Genomic DNA, 26205 nt, shown 5'->3' on the forward strand with positions numbered 1-26205 from the left:
ATTAATGTCATAGTATTAAGCGTAAAATCATAAAAAAACAAAAAAACAAAAACCCAAATTCAGAAACAAAAACCATCTTATTTGTATCTTAATTTTTTAGATTTGTAACGTTAGAGGAAAAATTATTAACTTTAACGTTGAGATAGACCCTGGCATGTCAAATGAGACACACATGACAAATAGAAAATCGTTAACTTTGACGACAAAGTAATAATGGGACAATTTAAAATTCGAGTAAAACTTAAGGACATTATTTTTAAAATTGAAAATTCAATGACTAAATTCAAATAAGATAAAAACTTAGGGGTTAAATATATATTTTTTTTCCTTTTTAGTAGTTCTAAAATATTTGTTTCTAAGACCAAAAAATATGTGTCTCTGTTATTTTCAATATTAAAGTAAAAAATGTAAATATTAAAGAATTAAAACATTGGGAAAGAGAGGACTTGATTTATTTTAATTTCCTTTAAACTTATGCATTTTTACAGTAGAATCAATGTTTTGGGGGGGTAATTTTTAAGATTATGTTTGGGTAACAATTGTTTTTTCTATATTATATTTTATTATTTTTTAAAAATAAGTTTGGGTTGTTTTTTATAATTCAAATTTTACTTAAATTTTATTCAACTTTTTTATAACTTTGTCTCAAATTTTTTAAACCATCCAAACATAATTTCAAAAAATAAATTAACTCGATATTCATAATTTTAAATATAATAAAAAAAATACACATCCAAACTAGCCTTAAATATTTTGAAGAAATCCGTGACCAGGTCATCAGCATGCTTTATTATAGTATGACAATTTTGACAAAAGCTAAAAAAGCTACTCCATAATTAAATCGTTGCCGTTCTGGTTCTGGGAGCGTTGTTCTTCATCACGTAAACTTCATGTACAAGGATCCTCCACATTTTAAAGTTGAATTATTTTATGGTTATAATTTAATTTAATTTAATTTGATAGTGTATATGATATTTTATTATTGAAAATTTTTGAATAATGTAATAATATATTCATTTACGTTGTTTTCTGTAACTTTTTAGAGATTTAAATTTAATTTTAAGTATTTCATAAAAAGGAAAAAGAAAAAAAAAAAAAGAATCAGAATTTTATTTGGTTTTTTAGCGTAATCCGAACGCTAATCAAATTAACGCATTGAATACGTTTGCCACGTGTCATCTCCGCGTCAATCACCTAGCGCCGAATTTTAGATGCTGGCCCACGCGAGGCTCGTTGATTGGGGAGGGCACGTTGCACTTTTTTTTTGCGTTTCATTAATTAACTGCCGTAAAGTTTTGGCCCACCTAATTTCACCAGAATGCCCACCTTAGCCACGGCAGAGGGCAAATCCGTAGATTTTTGGGTACACCGGAGGGTATTTCTGGAAGATAATATATATCTAACTTACGAACCTGAAAAAAGGGACCGTCCCATTTCCTTTCTTTCTTTCTTATTTATTTATTTATTTATTGATTTATTTATTTTTCTCTTTGTTGCATAAATAATTTGAAAATTTGATAAAGGGGATGCTCTTTTTGGGGCCAAGAAGTGTATGATAATAATTATTTAGTGGGGGCAAATGATTCATACTTTTGTTGTATTGGTATGCCCACTGTTGATCTCTACTTTTTATATGTGCTAGTCTTTTGATAGTATAGAGTTTTGGCACTTTATCCTCCTTTGAAGAGTCCTTAGTTTGTTTTGCAAGCTTGTGATTGACTTAATTTGTTTTAAAGTCTTCAAAGGGGATAAAGTGCCAAAACCATTATGGAAGGGATAATTTAAATTAAATTAAGATATGTTTGGTCGGCTGTTTATTTTGTGAAAGATTATTCCCACTTTTATAAACCGTAATTTTTTTTTTTAATAACATTATCACAGATAATTTTCCGTCTAAACGTTCTTTAAAGACTTGTTCGATTGCTGCCCAAACTAAACAATGATTTGTCACGTTTACATCTCTTTTAATGTGGTGCACTCTCTTCCCATCATCAATTAGCTGCCCAGATCTATTCCAACAACGACACTCTTTATGCAAAGCATGAACAACTTCTGTTGCATCCCCTTCACTTATGGTATTTTGGAGAGGCGATCGACATAGGATATCCTTTAATTTAAGTCTTGAAGTGTGATTTCATGACTAATTCTATTATAAATTATGGAAATTCAAGAATGCAAATCTACAATATTTTTATGACTCAAAATGTAGTAACTTTTGGAGATATGTAAATGTTTAAAAATAGACACAAAGGTGGCTATCAAATTATCAATCAAAGGTCGTTTTTTTCTTTTTCTTTTTCTTAAATATTCTAAATGTGTTTGGATGAAATGACGTAAAAGCTCTATTTTATCATCACGTGTAAACACAAGACCACGATTCAGTGTATGTGACTCGTAGAATCGCAAAATAGCTATTCATAATTTGATATGAATATTAACTTATGTTTTATTAGTTATTTAGTAATTTGAATATCTTATTCCTTTACCCAAAAATCCTCTGTTTGTTAAATTAATATGTTTTTGGGTATTTTTTATTATTTTGTGTTTGAAAAAATATTCAAACGTTACATATTTAAATTATTTGTTAATATTTGTTTTTTTTTTAAAAAAATTAATTTAATTAATTATTATTTTTTAAAATTTTAAAATTTTGTCCGTTTGGCCCTGGAAGCACCTGTTGGTTTGTACTTTGGTAACCAATTCATGCACACTGAAAGTCTGAAATCCTGCTTTACCAAACAAAAAATCCCACTCTTTCTTTTTGATTTTTCCACTTTAACAAGTAATTAACACAAAACCCATAAAAAAGAAAAAGGAAAAGAAAGAGAAAGAGATAATGACAGAAATTAAAAAGATAACAAACTTCAATTAGTGTGATGCAGAATCCAAGAACAAAAAAAAGAAGAGGAAGAGAAAGAGAAATGTGTCTACGTATAAACAGCTAGCTCTCAACACCTCTCTCGCTCTGTCACTCACCAATAAAAGGGACCTCTTCCTCTTCCCTTTTGTCTTTCCTTCTCGTTAGCCTTTTCGGCTCCCTATTTCGCTCACTGTAGGCACGCATATATCGGTTCTTCCCCAGCACTCTTCCTTCTTCTTTCCCCTGTTTATTATATAGTTCAAACTCACACGCACAAATAAGAACCAACCCAGAGTATTTGTTTAGATTTGTTTACCAAATACACTGAAAGATCAGAAAGAAGATGGGGTGCCCTCATCTGGGTTTTCTTCTCATGGTTTGCTGCTTCCTACATGCGCTTCTTGCTTCTGCGTCGCACGGGAATTTGCCAATCATGGCCTTTGATGAAGGGTATACCCAGCTTTTTGGGGATGATCATCTGGTCGTTCATAAGGACGGGAAAACGGTTCATCTTTCTCTGGATGAGAGGACAGGTTGTTTGTTGCTTTCAAATGGTTTGGTATGTTATATGCGTTTGATTGTTGGGGCTTTTGACTGATTTTTGTAGTTGTTTTTTTTTTTTGTTTTTGCTTTGTTTTGTTTTGTATGGTTGGGTGCGTATAGGGTCTGGATTTGTGTCGCAGGACCTTTACCTTCACGGATATTTCAGTGCTTCGATTAAGTTACCAGCCGATTACACTGCTGGGGTTGTGGTTGCGTTTTATGTGAGTAATCTATTCCATTATCTCGTTTAATCTGTAATAACCTTTTTTTTTTTTTTTTCTTTTTATTTTATTTATTTTTGTTTTTTTCTTTTGTTTTTTGTTTTCTGTTTTTCAATATGTTGTAATCATATTTAAGGTTAGATTATCCAAGATAAAAGAGCAAACCCAGAGTTTTTTTTTGGGTATTTATTTAAAAGGTTTTTTAGTTTTAGATTGCACTTCAGCTGAATAACATCATCAATCAGAGCAAGATGAATTTATTAAAAATCTATTGTGGACCCAGAAAATATGGTCAAACCAACATTTCATCCCCATGAATTTCTTGGGATATACGAAATTTTTCTTTAGCTCAGAGTATATGAACACCTTGGTGGTCTGTACAATCTTTTCTTTGTTCTTTCTTTCTTTTTATTTCAGGGTCGTTAATAACAGATTAAATTCAAAATTTTGATCAAACCGATCATACCGATGAGGAATATATTTCAAGATTGTCACTTTTGACCAAAAAAATCCAACTGTTTTCTCGTAATATGTTTGCAGATGTCAAATGGTGATATGTTTGAGAAGCAACACGATGAAATCGATTTTGAGTTCTTGGGTAACATCAGAGGCAAAGATTGGAGGATTCAGACCAATATTTATGGTAATGGAAGCACTAGCGTTGGCAGAGAAGAGAGATACTATCTCTGGTTTGATCCCTCAGAAGATTTCCATCAGTACAGCATTCTCTGGACTGATTCTCGGATCATGTAAGTATATATATAAATTTTTTTTTTCCAAATATTCTCTGATAAGAGCATTAGCTTTTTTTTTTTATCAGTTAGTTTAACATTTATTCAGCGAACATTCTCATATCGTGGTGCATGTAATTTCTGTTTTTGGAGGTTTGATGTTTTTCCTTTCGTCTTCTCTGTCATATAAAAAGCATCTGCTCCCCTCCCCCCAAAACTAGATGCCCCTGTTTCATCAAAACGACCCAAAAAGGGCCACTTAGTTGATAGACTAGGTGATGTCAAACCTTCTATTGTCATTCTCATAACTCAGTTATATTAGTTTTGTTATTCCCTGTTTCATGCATGTTCTAACGAGTGAAGTATTGAAATATTGTGTATTTTCTGTCCTGCATCACTAGGGAACCCAAAATTTGAGTTTATTGAGTCAAATTTATCTAATTTTCTTTCTCAATTTTCTCTGCAATTGATTAGAGGAGGGTAATGGTTTTGTAATTCTGCTGGATCATACTAATTCCTTTGTAATTAGATTTTGTATAATAAAAATAATTGATGCAATATAATGGTAATAATAAGTCGGAGTAAATTTGATTTTAATTGTTTTTTCATTGTAGATTCTATGTAGACAATATTCCCATTAGGGAGTTCAAGCGAACAGAATCCTTGGGTGGTGACTTCCCAGCTAAGCCAATGACTTTGTATGCCACAATATGGGATGGGTCCGATTGGGCTACAAATGGGGGCAAATACAGAGTTAATTACAAATACGCCCCCTATATCACCGAGTTCTCTGATCTTGTACTTCACGGCTGCGCAGTTGATCCCATCGAACATTTAGCAAAGTGTGACAATGTTCAAAGTTCTCAGGCAATTCCTACCGGTGTCACACCCGTGCAAAGAATCAAAATGGAGAATTTTAGAAAGAAGCAAATGACATATTCTTACTGCTACGATCGCATTCGATACAAAGTTCCCCCGCCCGAGTGTGTGATTAATCCCCAAGAAGCAGAGCGGCTCAGGGTTTTTGACCCTGTCACATTCGGGAAAGGCCGACGCCACCATGGGAAACGCCACCACCGTAGCCGAGCAAGCCAGGCCGATGCAACTTCCATTTGAGAAGAAGAAGGCTGCAATGTTTATTATTTTGTCATATGGGACATTATTGTCATCTTCTTCATTTCCCTCTTCAGTTTGATTTAGCTTCTGTTTTGTGTATAGAGAGAGAGAGCATAGATTTATGGAGAGTGACAGAGATTTATATGGTTCCTAGTGGTGGGTATGTATGTGTATAGTTCATACCTGTTATTTTATCATTGATCATGTCTTTATAAATTGAATTTGGTGATGGTTTCTGTACTTTTAATATACACACACCCTCATGGGTTCAATAATTATTTAGCATGTGGAGTTGCTCTCTCTCTCTCTCTCTCTCTCTCTCTCTCTATATATATATATATATATATATATAAGTTATCTGGAATCCCCATCTTCTTGTTTTTGTATAAATATGAGTCTGTCTGAGTCTGTGTTATTGTGTTTTAGGACCCTGTTTCTGTGCCAACAGGACACTGCCAGATGCGAACACGTGTTCCCTAAGGGGGTCACGTGTTGACATTGGACAATGTTGTGTTACAGTTACCGCAGGTATACGGGATCGATTCAAACGGTCAAATTTTCCAAGGCCAGACTTGTCATCTTCGTTGGGACAATTTGTCAATGGTTAGAGGAATCCCAGGTCCGTTGAAGGGGACAAGAGGTGAAGCAGTTGTGCTGCAAATGGCACTTTGTTACTACGACTTCACAGTAAATAACCGATCCCCGTAATTACCGCTCCAAATTGCTAATAATTTGGGTAGGTAAGAAGGACTTCATTTATAACTTTTGATAAATCTTGTCAAAATTTTTACTCCTCATTTTTATTTTAGGAAAAATAATTTTGCAATGATTTAAGTGTTGGTCAGAATTTAATGAAATTTGCAAAAATACTCATGCTTGAATGTTTGATTTTTTTTTTTTTTTCTTATAAAAAAAAAAAACGAAACATAGGTATTTTATGAATTTTGATAAAATTTAAGAGAAAACTTTAACGGAAGGTTAAAATTGACAAAAATTGAAAGATGGATACTCTAAATTGACATTTTTTAAAGTTTGAATGATGAAAAATCAAAGGTTATAAGTAAAATTTTTCCAGGTAGGTAATATGAAAAAGTCTATATGTGATCTATTTATCCGGATAAATAGCTAGACAACCTACAATTTATTTAGACAATGTGTACTTCATATGAGCTCTTTTACATTAAGTAATTGTTGTGAATCTTAATCATTTTATTTGATAATACTTCTTTCTTTTCTCTCTTTTTTTTTTTTTTTTAAAAAAATATATATATTACCAACTCAAAATACAAAATAATAATAAAATCCTCAATACTATTTTTTTCCATTAATTTTTTTTAATAACAGTTAAATTACATTATTTATGCCTTGTTCAATATCACTCGGTTGGCTATAGCACAATGATTAGTGGTAGATTTTAGGTCATTCCCATCATTATTTTTAATTATTTTTTAAGATTTTTATTCTTTGTCATTTGCAGTTTGTCTCCTTTTTTTTTTTGACTTTTATTCTCCCTTTCTTTCTTTCTAAGCAACGCCAGCATCTCCAAAAGCAACCAATCTTTGGAAGGATCCATAGATCTTGGTTGCATTACCTATTGCCTTTCGGGAAGAAAATTATGATGATGGATGTTTAACATATTTGATAAAAATATTTTGATTTTTATTTTAACATAGGGTTTAAATTGTCATAAATACAATGTGCAATGATTAAATTGATCATATATATTCAAAGCTTAAGGACTAATCTAATCCTTGCCACCACATATCATCATCAATGTTTTTGCTATTATTTTTATTATCCTTAACTCTTTAATTTTCTTTAGACTTTTTAAAATCCCTGTGTTACAATTTTGCTGAAGGATATGAGAATTCAATGAAAACTAAACAAAGAGTTCTAAAAAAGAAGAACAAAATTCACTCTTTAGCATCCCAAAAAAAAAAAAAAAAAAAAAAAAAAAAAACACTAGAAACAATTCAACTGTCAATATGGAAATGTTGTTATTTGTTAAGAAACTGGTTTGTTAAGGTCAAATCAGTTTGTTAATTTAGAAGAGAATTATGAGGCCAGCTGTATGCAAATCATCATTAATTTTAGCTCAAACAGCCTTTAAATCCAATCAGCTTGGGCCCACTTTGAAGTTAGCTTAATCAAAAAAGGACAATACGGGCCCACTTTGTAGTTGGCTTAATCAAAAGGGGTGATTCTTGTAAGACTTAAAACTTTTATACAATAAACATATACATCGCATGAGATTCATGCAATCATACAGATTCTATCTATGTGTTTTGATTGTGTGAAAGTTATAAATTTTTTTTTGAAATAATTAATTTTTTAATTAAAAAAAAAGATAATAGGAGATCGAGAAATTACATTTTTACATTTTTTTTACATTTTAATTAAAAGTTTATCTTTGAATTTATGAAATTTATATTGAGTCTCACAAATTTAATAGTAGATTTGAAACTTAATTGTATAGAGATATAGAAAAGATATAAGTTTATCATTTCTAATAAAAGATCTCACGTAGAAATAATGAACGGTTTAGAATGGGTCAAAGAAGACTCAAAACCCATTTGACATGCCAGTAGCTAGAAAGGGTCATATAATAGGAGGAGATCCGAAGACATTGAAACCCAATTCTTCTTGATTGAAATTCAACTCAAAACTGTCAAACAATAAAATAAGAACATAAAAACCATGAGCATGCAGAATTTGTTGCTAAAATAATATAATTATTGAGATAATGCTGTTTGGTATTCTCTTATCATTCTCCGCTAAAAAAATTTGTCTGGGTATTTGGTTCTGAAAACGGCAACAAAGCAAAATTGACACTTGAGTATTGAGTTATTGACACAAGAAATTAAACCAAAGAAGAATTAGATCTAGTTGATATAAAAATTTGTAGGGGTGGGCAAATTATCCGACTACTGCTTACTGAATTGAAACGCCATCGACCGCCTACCGACTAATTTCAGTTCGGTAGTCAGTATAAAATTTTGATCCGAAAGTCGGTTCGGTTAAAATTTTAATCGACTTATCGAACTGAACCAAACCGCCTTTTAACCGACCGATTAACCCAACTGACATAAAACGAAACAACGTCGTTTTAGTAAGAATGAAAAAGTTTGATCCTATTTTTTTTTTTTCCTTTAAAAAAATCAAAATGACGTCGTTTTATTACCCATGTTAACTGAATGTTAACCGACTTAATCGATCACCTATTAACCGACATAACCGATATTTTTAAAAATATAGTTCATCAAAATAAGGTCGGTGAATTAATCAACTTAACTGTCTACCCAATACCTACCCCTACAAATTTTGAAGTTTTAAAGATCCGATTACAGGCTACAAATAATGTAATACATGGCTGTTGGGGAGTGATCAGAGGGGCAAGGGTCGTTGGGATCTTAAATAAAACAAGGAAATAAAATTAATATATAGAGTAGAAAAGTAGAGATTGGTCAAGATTCTTGACCGACCATATTTGGCTGAAATTGATGCATCTTTTGCCAACTAAATAAATAAATGTTGGTGAAGATCCTAATGTCTCGGAACTAGACATTTTCGTATCCATCTGATCTCACACAACCAAACTTGTTTGTAGCATTATGCCATCCCATAACCATATCATGCTTACAAAAAAAACAATCTTAATTAAACTTTCACCTCTCGTATAAACTTTTAAAAAGTTTTTTACATCAAATTCTTTAAATATATTTTTTATTTTAATTAGATGTTATTTTTTTTTTTAGTTTTGAGAGCAACCACTTTAACTACTTTGAAATTGTCATGAACATCAAAATTGCCCTAGAACAACATACTCAATAAAAGGAAAAAAAAATCAACCAATACATAACAGCATAAACTCTCTTAATCAATCACCATCCATTCGGCCATCCAAGAAAAAGAAAACTCTCTCATTCGGCCATCCACAACCAACCAAAACACCCAACCGGTTTTAGCTTCAAACAATTCCACCACAATCGGCTACCCACAAAATCGAGAACTCCAATTCTCAGCCACTACAAACATCAACACAATATCACCAAAATCCCAAAACCAAACACCACCCCATCAGCCATCAACAGAGAACTCAAGTTCTCATTAGAATCGGTCAAAATAGAGCGAATCCTCAAGCCCTTAAACAGAAACTCAATATACCGAGAATCATCCAACAAAACATCACAAATAGAAATCCAACCCACAACTCAACCACAATTTCAAATCCTAAATCAATTGAAAACAAAAAATGAAACTCACGTTTGGGAAGGGAAATCCGGAGATATAGCCTCAACGGCTACACCTCTATCTCTTCTGTCGCATGTTGGCCAGAGTAGCGGCGTGGTGGTATACAGCCTTCAAGCGCTAAATACCCAACACTCTCTTGGTGTTTCATTCTTTCTCTCTTTGAGTGCCCTCCCATAATCTCGCTCTCTCTTTCCAAGTTGCAGACAATTTTCTGATCAAATCCTTAGCCGCTATCCACCCATTTCCGATCAAGTCCTTCACTCTCCCAAACTCAGACCCATTTCCCATATTCTTCGGTGACGCCTCCGAATTCAAGATTCTCACCACACAGCTCTCTGGGGACCGATTAGCAACCACCCCAGCACCACCCTCATCAAACCTAGTATTCACACTCTTCGTCTCCTCAAGTATCAACCCGTTGTCATCTCCATACTCGACCACACCCTCCTCTACGAGATCCCCTTCTTCAACCTCACCAAGTTGAAATCCCCAATCTTGGCATTGAAATCAGCGTAGAGCAGAATATTACTGGGCTTGACATCGTCGTGGATCACCAGCGGGTCATAGAAAAGGTAAGGGAAAAAGAAAAGGAAAGGAAAAGGGGCCCGAGGAAGAGATGGAACAAGCGGGAAAAGGAAAAAAAAAAATGATAAAAAAATAAATGGAGTAAGGAATTTGGGGTCAAATTTGGATAGGGTTTCTGACATAATCTATTTTGTTGAAAAAATAAAGAGCTTGATGCATGAAGCAAATTTTGGTGTTTCTCAAAAATTTGGTGAAACTTTCAAACTAGAGAGTTCACTAGGGATGCTTTTACCAAGAAAAGAATAAAAAGAAAAGAGAAAAATACAATTTAACCCCCCAAACTATCACCATTTCTCCGGATGGTCCCCTAAACTATCAAGGTTTGCATTCTGGCCCTCCAAACTACCAAAACCTTTGAAAAATGCCACTTTTAGTGAAATATCCCCATAATACCTCTGTCACGTGTAATTTTTTAATTAAAAAAATAATTAAAATAATAAAAAAAAATTAAAAAAATTCAAAAATTTAATAAATAAATAAATTAAAATTTTATTTCTTATTTTTATTTTTTATTTTTAAAAAGATGGGTGTTTGAGGTGGCGTTATTTCCCAACCACGACCCAATCTTCCCAACACCCCTCCGGTCATCGTCCATTTCTCTGTCAAAAACCGATCGAGGTCTTCCACAACGATGATAGACATGCTCGTCGTTTGTAACAAAACAAAATTCAAATTGAAATAATTCATAACCTTCGAAAGATCAATATCACAGACATCGAATGATAGAAAATTAATTATGTCCGTGTCTGAAGAGGCGAAGACGAGTTCGCTGAGTTGTAGGCGTGCATCGTGCCCAACGACGATGCTGGAAAGAAGTAGTAAGTCCTCCGGTCGATCATCATACATATATATATATATATATATATATATATATATATATATATATATATATATATATATATATATATATATATATATATATGTGTGTGTGTGTGTGTGTATATTTTTTTTTTTAAAAAAAAAAAAAATTGTAGTTTTTTTTAAGTTCTTAATTTTTATAATTTTTTTTTTAAAATTTTTTTTTGAATTTTTTCTTAATTTTTTAAAATTTTTAATTGAAAAATGACACGTGGTAGGGGTATTATGGGAATATTTCGCCAAAAGGGTCATTTTTCAAATGTTTTAGTAGTTTAGAGGGCTAGAGTGCAAGTCTTGGTAGTTTGGGGGGCTAAATTGTATTTTTTTTTCCAAAATAAAAGAAGTTTATTATAACCGGTCCTAAATCCATCCAATGATCATCAAAAAGTTTTATCCATCCAAAGCAAAATACACTTGGAGTTACTATGACTTCAAATTAAAACAAGAAGGAAAATCAAGTACAGAAACTGCATTTTAGTCTTATTGCATATCATGATATATATTATTACATGGCTTAAGAACTCGTCTGTGCCATCCAACCCTCAGTTCTGAGATTCCGCTTCCTTTCTTTCTATCAGTTTGACAAAATTGCGGACAATTACCTTGCCTTCGGTGCTTATAATGCTTTCTGGATGGAACTGAACCCCCTGCAATTTTAAATCAATTTGGTTACAGCAGTTACTAATATGAAGATTGTACTTGCAGTATCCATAAAGAGAAAAGACCGTTCTATAAAAAGGAACGAGAAAGGAGGCATCAACAAACCATTAGAAAACATCGCAGAAGGGAAACCTTTGTACATGTTGATTTGTAAATGTAACTCATAAACCTCATGCATGTCAGATAGCAAAACTATGTTGAATCCTCTACATGTTTATGTGTGTATCACTTCAAGACCTTCCCCAAATGTCTACATTCACATATTAAAATTGATTTTTCAGCAAAAAAAGTCACTCTACTGTGTTCCCTAATGATGCTACCAAAATCACAACGAAACAGCCTTAAGAGTATATTCTCATTTAGATTCATAATGCTGTCTCCCTCAGCAGATTCCATTTGCATTAGGTATGGATTAGGATTAAATATCCACCTACAGAGAATAGCATATCCATCATCATGGCAACCAATGCTAAAGCTCCATGCTCACCTTTTCTCCATGATCTACCAAAATACCGAATCTCAATTCAAGAATTGAGAGAAGTCAAAAGGAGAAAAAAAGAATAAGGAAAAAGCGTACTCAACATTCTCAAGTTTTTTTTATTTTATTTTTTATGTTTTATGAATAATAATAATAATAATTTTATTAAAAGACGTAAATTCTGCATACACGAAAGAGTATATAAGAGAACCAAAGCTCTAACTGTTACTACAATCTAGAAAATAAATTAGATCTACCAAATTCTCTAATGGAAAGTTAGGAACATGAACAATAGCCCAATTCAGAAGAGGTCTCAGAAATGAGGATTTAAGAAGTACATTAGTCTCGCTATCCTCAAAGAGCCGACAAATCATTTTTCTCCAAATGCTTAACATTAAAAGGCGAGAATAACTTTTCAGATAGCTTCTCTAAGATGTCCTCGCCCAAAAAATTTCCAACAATGGAGAAGCTGAAAAATGTTACCAGGTGTGGTCCGAGAGACCCCAAAACTGTTAAGAACTAAGTGCCAAATGTTAATGGCATACTCATAATGAAGGAGTTCTTCATCTTCTTATAGAGGCAACACCGGTTAATCAGCTGAAACCCTCGCCTTCTAAGACTGTCCACTGTGAGGATTCTACTCAAAGTTGTTATCCATAAAAAGAAAGCAATGCGAGGAAGGGCCTTCACCTTCCAAATGTTTTTTCAAGGGACTGAAGTATGCTCACCTGAATGTAACATAGTATAGTAGCTCTTCACTGCAATGGCGGCTCGAAGGTGTCCACACATGCTATCCATTACTCCCGGAAGGGGGTTCACAGAGTATAAAAGAGTAAGAAAAGAATCCAGAGATTCAATTTCTCAATCATGAGCATCTTGAATGAAGCTAAGATTCCAAAGGGTGTGGGGACTGGAGCGATCCATGTAATCTAACACCAAAGCCTCCTTGTTACGTGCTAAGAAAAAGAATTCAGGGAAAGAACACTTTAGAGCACCATCACCGCACCAAATATCATGCCAGAAGCGAATGCGAAGACCATCCCCAACCTTATAGGAAACAAAATTGGAAAAAACTCCCCAATTTTTCCTAATATACCTCCAAAGACTCAACCCATAAGTAATTCGTGCTTCCTTTGAGCACCACCCCCCTCTTTGGATCCCATACTTTGACACAATCTGCCTCCATTTATTTTCAAAACTCCAAAGCCATTTACTGAGCAAGGCTTTGTTAAACAGAATAAGATTTTTAAACCCAACCCTCTTGTTGCAATTGGGGAACAAACAGTCTTCCAATATACCAAATGTAACTTGTGATCCACACCAAAGCTGTCCCATAGAAAGTCCCTTTGAAAACGCTCAAGTCTTCTGGCTATGCTAGCTAGTAAAGGGAAGAGAGATAACAAATAATTGGGAATACTAGAAGGCGTACTCTTGATGAGAGTAAGATGCCTTCTCCCTGGACAAGTAAATCTTCTTCCAACTCGCCAGCCTTTTTTTCATTTTCTCAACCATCCCATCCCAAATGGCTTTAGATTTGAACGGAGCGCCTAGAGGAAGATCCAAGTAATGCAACAGAAGAGAAGAGATATTACAACAGAGAATATTAGCCAGCTCCTCAATGTGAGGGACCTCCCCCACTGCGATACTAACTCGAATTTTTTAAGGTTAACCTTTAACCCGAAATGGCCTCGAAACATAGGAGAATGTGGTCCAAATTATCAAATCCATGTTAGCATCACACATAATAGGAGTATCACCTGCAAACAATAGATGTGAAATTTCCAACGGGGAATTGTTGCGATTGTCTACCTTGGAAGCCAGAAAGAAAGCCCCCATTCATCGCTCTAGAAAGCATCCCACTGAAGGCATCCATGACTAAAAGAAAGAGAAGAGGAGAGAGGGTCCCCTTGGCGAAGTCCCTGAGAGCTACCGAAGAAGCCATGCGGGCTGCCGTTAATCAGAATCGAGAAGCGAGCCATGGAAATACATGCAGAAATCCACTTCCTCCATTTAGAGCCAAACCCATCGCGCCTCAAAATAGAGTAAAGGAAGTCCCAATTAACAAGGTCAAAATCCTTTTCCAGATCAAGTTTGCATAAAACCTTAGGAATTCCTGATCTCAATTTGCTATCCAAACATTCTCAAGTTACATGTCTGCATAAAGCATAAACACATAATGATGGGAAATGGAGTTGAAAGTATCAATGTTTTTTTGATAAGTTATTACCACTAACAAACCTCTAAGAGATTGAATATGGATCCCATGAGTGAATAGAAAGTTGGATCTAGATTGGATTTCACCTAAATCACCCAATCTATTCTCCTGGGAAGAAGTTTGGTTTCAAATACCAGTTCGAACAAGAGAAGTACGCAATGCTAATGTGCCTTGGATGATCCACATCCCAGGGTCAGGCGCTTACATTGAACTATCCATGTGGTTGAGCATCCTCACAGCCCAACACCTCACCCCACCACTTGTTAATGGTGAGAGGAACTGCCATTTGTTGCAAAGACTACCGGCAAGTTGAAATCTTACCCATGTTTCTGTAGGAACTCAAGGGTGTTAAGAAAAGAAATCCATCATGAACTCCATTTGTGCCATGGTGGGTGTATCCTCTAGTTGACTTGTTAGGAAAGAGAATACGCTGGCTTGTTAGGGGTCATATGGTGCAAGCTCCTATCTTGAATATTCAACTACTTTCTAGAGCAGTTAAGTTTCAAAGATCAACCTAAGGAAGAGTTAGCTATTGGGAAGCAGGACATGTCAAGAAGCAGTCAAAGAGAGCAACTTAGTTCTCTTTACCTGTTGTAAATTAGGCTCTTTTTGTAGCTGTTTCAATGGTTTAACTTCATATATTTACCCTTACATTCTTTATTAACCTAGTTTTTGTTTGAAGAACAGAGTCATGGTAATGAAGGTCTGAATGAGGACAAAGCATGCATTTAATAGAAATCACCATTAGGCATGCTCAAATGACAGCAAAACTCTTGGATGACTAGAGAAAACTAACCTTTTTGGAAGCCTAACACCATGGCTCTGGGCATTGTGCCAATTTAAAGGCAAAGAAACTAATAAAGAAACCCTTTTTGTCTGGGGTTTAGTGTCCATAGAAGTTATTAGGGTTTCCTGCCCTATAACAGGTTTGTAGCTCCTTATGGGTCTGGTGAAATGGAATTGAGACTTGCAGCTTTGCTTTGTTCATCCCGTGATATTGTAAGTGCTCTTTCCTTCGTTATCTCCTTTTTTCTATCTTTTCTACACTTCTTCAATTGCCTTCACCTTTTCCACCTCTTCAAAGCATGCATCCGAACCTGATCACCAATCTCTTTAAACCTTTGAACCCACACTTTACGAATCCCAACCCTTCCCTCCATCAAACAATCAACTCTAGCAGCTGAAAGAACAAAATCAAGCCTTGATAATATTTATGTCACTGCTCACAGTTTCCAAGGTTGATCTTTCCTTGTCTTATTTGACCATAACCTTGACACTTCTGATACATCCATTGAACCCTAAAATCCCATTATTGTGGCCACTAATTCAACAGTTAATTTCTTAATTTCAACCTTAACTTGTTCCATTCTAAACTGCAAGCAACTAAATCATATTCACCATCTTTCCTAGTAAGAAAGCCCATAATACCCTGCATCATCAAGAATATAGACAAACTCTCACATAATTCTGCACGCATCGATATCGACAGTGGTGGAGTTAGGATTCTACTTTCTCTCACTTTTAATGTTGGTGGGCGCGCGCGCGCGGGGGGGGGGGGGGGGGGGGGGGTGTTAATATTAAAACAACCTAAAAAACTGGTTTAGTTTTGTTTCAAATCTATCCTTAAAATGTAATCAACTTGAACTACTTTGAATTTTTATGCAATTTGTCTAATCTCTCAATTTTTTGTTAGTTTGAGTTTGATCTGGTTTACCTACACAAAATATACTGCATGTACAAAATTTTTTCTGTTTGAAGAAGTTCACTTACCATTCCTAAACAATCAAGATCAGCGTTCTAATGCGCACATGCACAAACACACAAATGTCTAAATAAGAACAAATATACTACACTGTCTGTGAGACTATATATATATATGCTTATAACTGAAATTCAATTTAAATGTCCTGAAGATGGTACTTTCAACTGCATGTGCATGTCTTTTCTGTAAACATATTACATTAAGTCATTTCCTAGTAATAATATAAATTCTTTACATCATAATCTACTATAGAGTATCAGGGTCATTAGTCATTACCTAGTACAAGACCCATCAATACTTAAAAGACCATGTCTAAACTAAAGCGAAAGGTCCTTTATAACAAGTTTCTTCTTTCACGCTTCTCTATAATCGAATTTTTACCACAATTTTTATGTGCATAATTCTACTGAATATATCAAGTACATAGTTTTTCCTTTCCCATTCCTATTGTGGTCTCACAATTTGAAGACCAAATTCATTGGCCTAGTCTGTAAAATATTATGACTCTTTTCATTCATTAGAACTAATTCTTTGCACCCAAAGAATAAGCCAAAAGAAAAAGGGAGCGGGGGGGGGGGTTGGGGGGGTTTGGCACTGTAGAGGTTGTGGCTTTCAAACAAATTTCCCACCTTCTCCAGTATCAGAAACTGAGAAAATTTAAGGACACCTCATCTTCTAAGTCCACAAGTTGGTGTAGTAATTGCATTAGTTACATTTTCTTAGGCCAATGGAGCCTTCAGCCTCATGAATTCCTCTGAACAAAATTTTCTCCCTCAGTACATAATAAGTGAAAAGGAAGAAAAATATCTTACCTGTAGATGCTTATATTTCTTGTGACGAGCAGCCATTATCAGTCCATCCTCTGTCCAGGCGGTAATCTCAAGTTCATCACCAGGAAAACTTTCCTGCTCAATCACCAGGCTGTGATATCTACCAGCAGTGAATGGGCTGAAAAGACACAGACCATAAGATATATCAACATCTTCGGTTTTAAAATTTGATACAGCAAAAGAGGAACAAGCAGATACCAGCAATAACAGATAAAAGGACATCTTCCACTGAGATTTAGTCAAAGGAAACAGGTAGGAGAGAACAAAAGGAAAGGTAAACTCAGATGGCTCCTAACCTTGTGTTTCATATAACCCAATTTTTATTTTTTATTTTTTATTTATTTTTTTAATAAGTAATAGAAATATCATCAAAAGCGTAAGACACCTCAGGTACACATGAAGTATACATGAGAAAACACCTAACCAGAAGGAGAAAAGAGAAGAAGAAAATCATGATAACTAATTACTAACGGAGAAACAAAAGTTGTTGTCCAAAGATACAAAGTATAGAAAAATAATGACTTGAGCTCCTAAAATTGACTTTTCCCTATCCTAGTCAGCAGTTTTATTAAGGTAAATAATCGCTAGTTAGAGACACTAGGACCAATGTACCATTTTAAAATTAAATACAAGGCAGAACTATCATGGAAGAAAAAGAAGTGCTCATATCATTCTATATAATGTTCAGATAGAAGGACAAACGGCAAACATATGTATAATACATTACTTAGCAAAATAAGAGGTTTGGACACTGCAATCAAATTAAGAGGTTTCCTTTTAATAAAAATTGCAAACTTCATAAGAAAAGGCAATACACATTTTATCGTCAAAAGTAATCCAAAGAGATAAGAGCATCCTCATACATTTCACCAAGATGGAAATTACAAACTTGTGACATTAGAGGAAACTCTTAAACCATGCACAACATCCCCTAGTTTGTCTTGGTGCTTAGCTTCCATGACTTCCTTATTTTTTAGTACTCTTTATACTTAGATAGCTGCGTTCTTAGCTTCGTTAGTGCTTAGCTTCCATGATTTCCTTGTTCTTTTTTCTCTTTCTAGTTAGGTTTTTCTCTTGTATCCTTCTTTGTGTACCCGGGTAGTGCCCTTCACTTTTAGTAATAATTCGATTACTTATATATAAAAAAAAATCCCCTAGTTAGTCTACAATATCCCACACTTCCAACTCTTTACTAACCCATATTAACCTATTAATCACTAGGAAGTATCAGCAAGCCAGATACAATTTTATCTTCTAAATTGAGTACAAATGGTGGGAAGAAACCCATATTACAAGCCATGAAACCCTGATTCACATTAAGTCTTCTACTCAAGTTTCATTCATTTGTTAGCAAATATAAATTGCTAATGATGTGCGTAATTCAGACGCTGAAAAGAAAATCTGCGGATATATATATATTATTTTTTTTAACAACTGGGGCATCTGGGGCTTCGCCCTGACTAGATCCCCTAAATCTGCGGATATTACTTGAATCCCAAAGAAAGTGGATCCACTTTTCTGATATTTCTATGACAAACAAATATTCTAAAGTTTTTTCTGTCTGGCATATTGCATTAGTTATGAGTATATGTAAATATACATTGAATATATAACTAGTATAATTCATATATCGGTCATGTTCTTTAGATTCATAAGCCATGTCACAGCTTACTACTCAGCTTGTCACATACTCCAGCATAAGAAATAATTGAATTGAACATATCATGAGCAGTATATATTAAGAGCATGATCTAACAAAAAATGGTTGATTACATGTAAGCCACCAGAATGAGCTTATTAATCAAAACGTAATGGTACTTGATGAAGCTAGCAGCTTCATATATGACTCTGATTTGGTGTATTCCCAGAGAGCATGTACCAACAGGCAACAGGTATTTTACTAAGTACTACCTGGAACATACACATTGTGCTCCAAACCTTTAAAAGGTTCAATCACAAATAGTCAAGTCAACCCATTTGCAAAAAAAATAACTAATGGTATAATGTAATCAGAGTTTAGCAAAGGAAATTGAAAAATTCTTAAATAAATGAACTTGATAACGTAAAATATTGCAATCAAGAAAACTCTATAGTCAGAAGCAAAAAGTAATGTATATCATAAAAGGAAGTACAAGATTTTAAGGATATTGTAAAAAGGAGTAAAGTTTATACTTTGATAACCCAATGAACAAGCTTTCTTCCCCCTTCTCATCATAATATACAAGAGAACTCTTTCCATGCATGACACCAGAAGGAGCACGCACAACCTTCCCTGCAATTAAACAAAAACACAAGCTTGCATAAAAAAGGAAGTAATAGGCTTCATAGTACACCTCCCCTACCCAGGGCCCTCCCTTCCATGGGTTAAATGCTAGACCTCTCCCTTTAAAAGGAGGAATATAGCCAGTATTGGCTACATGGCTCTTGTTCCAAGGGGGAAGATGTAGCATCAACAACAAAGGGCACAAGTTCAAAAACACAAAAGGCTTGCATAAAAAGGAAGTAATAGGCTTCATAGTACACCTCCCCTACCCAGGGCCCTCCCTTCCATGGGTTAAATGCTAGACCTCTCCCTTTAAAAGGAGGAATATAGCCTGTATTGGCTACATGGCTCTTGTTCCACAGGAAAAGATGTAGCATCAACTACAAAGGCCACAAGTCCAAAAACACAAAAGGTTTGCATTAGAAACTCACAAAGCAGCATTTATTATTATTATTATTGATATGTTACACACACATTCAATGGGTCTTGAATCCATGAAGAAGCAGTTATCCAGTTTATCATCCACAAATAGGAAAGTCACAACACTAAGGCCTCGTTTGCTTCTGCGTAAAATGTTTTCTAGAAAAGGTTTTCCCTATTTTTCAATGTTTGGCATGGCGTAAAATATTGGTCAACCTGAAATTGTTTTCAGTTGACCAAGGAAAGTAACATTCACGAGGCGTAAAATGGTTTACCCTTCTCATTTGTGTAAACAATTTTTTGTCGCTCTCCCACACCCTTGGGCAGACAATTGTAAGAGGGTCCCTTATGGGGCCTACCAGCCTGATCAGGTCTCGAGCTGCACAAACACCTACCTGGACAGGTGGACCCCACAAGGGTTCTCTCACAATTGCCCACCCAAATTGCAAACAATATGGACATGTAATTGTACTGGATCTCAATCTCACCCCTGAAAGCCTTCCATTCTCACTCTTTTCCTATGCAGCTCAAATTTGCCGTCCCACTCTTCCTCGCAGCTCCTCAGATTATATGAAAATATATGATCATTGTTAGTCAAGATGTGTATATTTTAATTAAATGTAATTTTTAGGTTGATTGTTTTTAGTTGTTTTATATCAATATGTTTATGTTGTGAATAAAAGTTGATATTTATAGGTTAATATGATTGAATGAAAATACAAGAAATATTTATTGATTTTCTGTAAGAACCAAACACTGAAAAATGTTTTCAGCTGAAATCATTTTCCTAAAAAATGGCTTTAACTGAAAACATTTTCTAACAGAAAACATTTTACGCCGAAACAAATGGGGCATGAAACCCATTTTCCATTTTAATAGAGATGGTATAAATTTTGCAACACAATTCAAAATCAACATAATCATCCATTCAGATGAAGAAATACTATTTGGGATGGCTTACAAGATTGAAGACATCTAAGAAGACTCACCTCCAAAAGCTTCTCCAATGCACTGCAAACCCATACACACACCAAATAGAGGTACAGTAGGTCCAAGTTCCAATACAGTTTGCAATGATATCCCAGAATCTTGGGGGGCACCTATAAAAAGAATGGTGTGAAAAATCTTGAGATAAAATAGTTCCTTTCTTTCCCCTTTTTACTAGGCATTTACTGTCTGCAGTTAAAAACAACACATCCAAAAAACTCTTACCTGGCCCTGGGGATATCAGGATTCCTCTGGGATTCATCCTATAAAAATAGCAGAAAGAGTAACGGATATGATTATGCTCCATAGAAATATTACACAAGACATGCTAAGTGAGATATGCTCCATATAAATTGTTCACGGCCCAAAATACCATCATGTAGATAAGCAAACAACAATATCAGTCCTTACCTTTTCAAGTCCTCCACTGTTATTTCATCATTCCGGTAAACTTCAAAGTAACATCCTATCTCTCCCACATACTTCAGAATGAAAAAAAAGGTATTAGACTAATAGTTTCTTTTTTCTAAATACAATCAATAAAAGATAGTAAGAGAACTATATAGCAAATTGTTTACAAAGAAGTAACTTTACACTATAACTGACTTTTCATAATGTAAACTCCCATTCCCATGAAAAGAAAAAGCAGAAAAGCCTCTACAATATTAACAAGTACTTCAACTTGTTCAGAAGAGCGAGAATGGATTAGCTGATTATGCAGATAAGTGAAAGGATATGGGACTAGTTAACTATTTTTTTTATAACTGTGCAAAGGAATTTATAACTAATTTCAAGTGAAACAACAAATTAGAGATTGAGGTCTTTTTCTTTTTCTCCTTTACTTTTTCTCTTGCCTGTCTCTTTTTTCAATCAACACAAAGTAAGAGGGTTATCCTCATTCCTCACTAGATATCCTCTCCTTCCTACACTACTCTTAAATTTAATGGCAGTGGAAAAGTTTAGACATAACATTGAACTCTTATTCTGTTTTGTTAAATCAAGTGGGTAGATTATGTACCAACAGCCTGGAAGATTAAATGCACAAGAAAATGACATTACAAAAAAATTCCAACCTGCTGAAAAAAAAAAAAAAAAAAAAAAAAAACAGCTTGCTATGATAAAAAATAAAATAAAATAAAAAAATTGAAAAGTGGGCATATGAAACACATTGTGTCAAAAAATGCAATGATATAATTAGGTGTCACTGTCTACAATCATTCCTTGTGCCACAGGTAGCTGTCTTTGGTAACATCTTTCCAGTCGTTTTCCCAAAAAGGCAAAAAATAAATGAAATGTCATTAGCCATAAATACTGCATTTTATTAGGGGACACCAGCTGTGTTCATTTCAACATTGAAGGACCAAAAATTCAAATGTTAACATGATATGACAAGCAATTTTTCTGTCCATCGCTTAAAAGAGAAACTAAAACTGGAGGCTTCAGTACTTTTCCTTGCCATCTTCAGTATCTTCAGTAGCCATAATGGAATTCATTGTGATTCGACTCTGTTAATAAATATCTATGCTACATTAGCTGCTATACATTAGTGAAACCACTAAAAATAGCTTTCCTCCATAAGAAGCATTCTCCGTCACAATCAAAAAGAAAATAATAAAACTCCTTTAACTAAGAATAAATTACTGAAAATCATATCAAAATGTATTTTTTTTAGACTGACCTCACCTCCAATGACTTTTTTTGATGGTGTGGTAAGGTGAAATTTATCTGTTTGTGGCATGTTGAAATGTAGGCTAATACAATACTAAGATAGATAATGTTTGGGCTGGCAAATTGCCCATACTACTTTTTTTTTTGGATGAATAGAATTGGCCATACCATGTCGTTTAGTTTAGTAGGAAGTTATGGCTTTTGGCTGAAATGGCTGGTATGGCTAAGCCAAAGCGAAGGTAGTAGATAGACTGAGGTGATCACTAATGGCTGGTGGATATTAGACCAGAATTCTGATTGGCATACTAATGGAAGCAGTCATCACTTTTATAAACAATATGGGAAAAACTTCAATCAATGTTCTGGTCCAGGTCAAGTTTGTTCCATGTGAACAATATGTTAAGTGGAGGAAGAGTGAAGCCTGTCTGCATTGAGCACTAAGTTCTTATAGGAGAGAATGATGCAGGTGGTGTAGATGGGCGACAGAGACCTCAGCTGGCTCAATACTTGACCAATTAGCAATAACAGATGGGCATTAAATAACGTATTGTGGTGTCGTGGCCGCAAAACTTTTCCAAACCCAGAGATGGTCAGAACTGATATAGATTGTTGGATAACGACCTATATTGGCCAGTATCAAAACGTAACCACCACCAATGGGCATATATAGGCCTTTACAAATGTGCTATCAGTATCAATTGTCGTATTCGGCAATATCAGATAAATCAGCGATTATGTAACATAATAGCCTATATCTAATTCTATGGGGCAATAAAGCTATCCTTGTCCATATCATGTCCTCCAAAATTGTAAAGTTTGTCTACTTTCACTGCAGGAAGCCATGGCTCTTCCATAATGGTCAACACTTCACTTCGGTTAAAACATTTTGTTTTAATGTGGTGAAACATTCCGTTTTGGAAAGGAACAAAATCTCAATCTCCCTCCTCCCTCCCTCTTTTGGATTACGATCCTCTACAATTTTAAAGAAATTTTATATTCTCAAATTATGTGAATTCAAGCATTTTTTATATCAAATGACATGAAAAATGCTACATATTAAATATATGACATGTTATCGAGGCAATTAAAAAAAAAAAAAAAATTCATTCTAAAAGGCTTTTTCTTCACTTTTGAAGAGACTCTTCTTCTTTACTAAACCAAAAGACAGTTTTTTACTCAAATCTTTTATTCGACATAAAGTGTAAGAATCTCATAAAAATATACTCAATTCTCATCGTTAACATGTCACATTTTTAATATATAGCATCTTTCATGTCGTTCGATGCATAAAACGACCTAAATTCACGTAATTTGAGAATCTACAATTTTAAAGAAATTGTAGGGATCCTAAAATTCCTCTTTCCCTTCCAAATTAAGATAGAAAAAGGACCCAGAACGATCATCACCCAAAATACATTTTAGCCCATTTTGAGGTAGCCCATATACAGGGGAATAAGAAATGTGAATTATGCAATCAAGAATCTTCGACTCAATTACACCAAATACAAATCTTTCACTGAAAACTTCTGTATCAGAATCATTCAGACAACAAAAGACGAATAGACATTAATTTAACTTACTTTCTCACATTTTCTCCACAACCAAACAGCAAAAATTGCATGCACAAACACATGATCATTAACAAATAGTAACCCAGGAAGAAAAAAAATAAAATAAAATAAAATAAAACGAAAAGAAGAAAAAAGACGAACCTGGCAGAGGTTGTAGGTGAAGCTGTCGTAGTTGTCGATGACGATGATGGGTTTGGTGGGCTTTTTGCTGGGAAAAGGGGAGTTGGAGTTTGATTGGGTGGTGACGGCCGTCAATGAAGCTTTTGGGACGAACCCATTTCGCCTGTTGACAAGGAAAGCACATGAGGAGCGTGTGGAGAGGTGGTGGGGGGGAAATAGGCGGGGGGTTTGGAGGGCTATGAAGGAGGAGGAGGAGGAGGGCTTCGGCTGAACCAGAGAGGCATGGGAGAGCGCAGGAGCAGCCATTCTCGGTGCGTGTGTGCTTGTTGGAGAAGGGGACAGAGTAACGTTCTACATATAGACAAGCAGGGATCAACACATGGACAGCAAGAATAACGTTTTCCATGGAAAAAAACATTTGGAAAGTAATTTCTGACATGTGAAGAATCTGTGGTAGATACCACATATCCGACTTCTTCTGAAAATTATTCTTTTAAAAAGTAAAAAGATTTAAGACATTTAATTGGCGCGCGCGGATTAGGCAATAATTACATTGATAATTGAATTTTGGTTTTCTCAAATCTTGTAAGCTTCATTGACTATTTCAGTGATTGGTTCATAAACTTATGTCGGTGCCTCCGTTAAATAGTATTTAATGGATTATGAAAAACATATACGGTTTGGATTCACCCTGCTTGTACAGAGCGGGCGGGTTCAATGATATCTGCTTCAAATAGACATTGATATTTGAAAGTTTGGTCGAAATTGGTAGCCCGCAGTTAATACTATAACGTAGACCAGGAATGTAGTTTGGCGGCATCCTAAGCAGCATGCCATTGACCATGAATTTGCCTCGGTCCGGTAAAAACCTACATTGTTTGTACTGTAGTTTTTTTTTTTTTTTTTTTTTTTAGTTTCAAATTTTTCATGAAAAATATAAAGAATAGAATTAAATTTGGACGTTGAAAAAACTATCACACATTTATTGTAATTTTTTTTTTTTTTTTTAAGCGCATAAGCCAAATCTACGATGCATAGCATCGATCAAGAATGTAGCTTGGTACGATTCGTAAGATTCATGGGCATTTGCCTGTCTTATTTGTACAAAACAAAATTTCAGTAAATACCACTGAAACATTCGAATCCGAGTTTTAAGATAATCAATTTAATTAAATCTACATTAAAAGAATATTCCTTATTGTTTTGTTCCATGACAAAGGATTTGAAATATTCCTTTTTGAAGAAGCTGTTTCCATAATACTACATGCGATTACCCAACGCACATAAATATTGACCAGCGATTTGATATCATTCTTGTACATTAAAGTAACATACACTTTACATATGAGTTCGTAATCTTCTCAAGATCTAGAGTAATTATTATAAGTCGTCGTGCACGTATATCATTCTTAATCGCAATGTTGAAAGAATAATGGTTCACGTAGTCCGTTTGGTCCATGGCACTACCTTGCACGTATACCAACATATCAACCTGAAGTCCTTCCTGCTTCTCCCAATCAAGATACATCGTTAAAGTTGACATGTTATAGTCTAGATAGATTTTTCAGTTCCATTTATGACTACGAATAATCTTTTATAAATTATAAGGACCCATGACTATGATCTTCTTTGTGATAATCTTATTACTCACACCTTAATCAAATACAATGTAACTTAGTGACCTTACATGTATAACATATGAAATATTCAAACATATGTGTACATGTAAAGCAATAATATATATATAAACTATCTCCAATGTTCAATATTATACAATTTATAGAAAAACAACATTAATGCAATTAGAGTTTTGGACACCAGTCCCAACAGCCTCCATAGTAAATAATATGAGCTGAAGTTGCCTCCTATTATGATGACATGAGTTTATAGAAAGTTTGATGATGTTTTATGAGATATTTTATGCTAGACGTATTAATATGTCTATGGGCTCATATATATATATATATATATCTATTTGACTAAATTGCATATGATGATTTAAATGATGTCATGTTTGGATGTGACTATATACTTGTATTCTCTGAAGTAGTGGAATATTTGTATGC

General features: G+C 34.5%; 2 protein-coding genes across 2 annotated transcripts; one reads left to right on the forward strand and one right to left on the reverse strand.

The window, feature by feature from the left end:
* Positions 1–2898: 2898 nt before the first annotated feature.
* On the forward strand, positions 2899–5773 carry LOC133877760 (probable xyloglucan endotransglucosylase/hydrolase protein 28). Its single transcript, XM_062316164.1, has 4 exons — positions 2899–3393; positions 3524–3624; positions 4165–4373; positions 4970–5773. Exons 1-4 carry the CDS (start codon positions 3204–3206, stop codon positions 5469–5471), a joined length of 1002 nt encoding a protein of 333 aa, XP_062172148.1. The 5' UTR covers positions 2899–3203; the 3' UTR covers positions 5472–5773.
* A 5736-nt stretch (positions 5774–11509) lies between these two features.
* LOC133877768 (anthranilate synthase beta subunit 1, chloroplastic-like) lies at positions 11510–24543 on the reverse strand. Its single transcript, XM_062316175.1, has 7 exons — positions 24161–24543; positions 21192–21262; positions 21006–21043; positions 20783–20893; positions 19283–19382; positions 17093–17228; positions 11510–11812 (listed from the first exon to the last, which is right to left on the reverse strand). Exons 1-7 carry the CDS (start codon positions 24443–24445, stop codon positions 11708–11710), a joined length of 846 nt encoding a protein of 281 aa, XP_062172159.1. The 5' UTR covers positions 24446–24543; the 3' UTR covers positions 11510–11707.
* Positions 24544–26205: the final 1662 nt, after the last annotated feature.

The sequence above is a fragment of the Alnus glutinosa genome, chromosome 1 (genome assembly GCF_958979055.1).
Source record: "Alnus glutinosa chromosome 1, dhAlnGlut1.1, whole genome shotgun sequence".
NCBI classification, from domain to species: domain Eukaryota; kingdom Viridiplantae; phylum Streptophyta; class Magnoliopsida; order Fagales; family Betulaceae; genus Alnus; species Alnus glutinosa.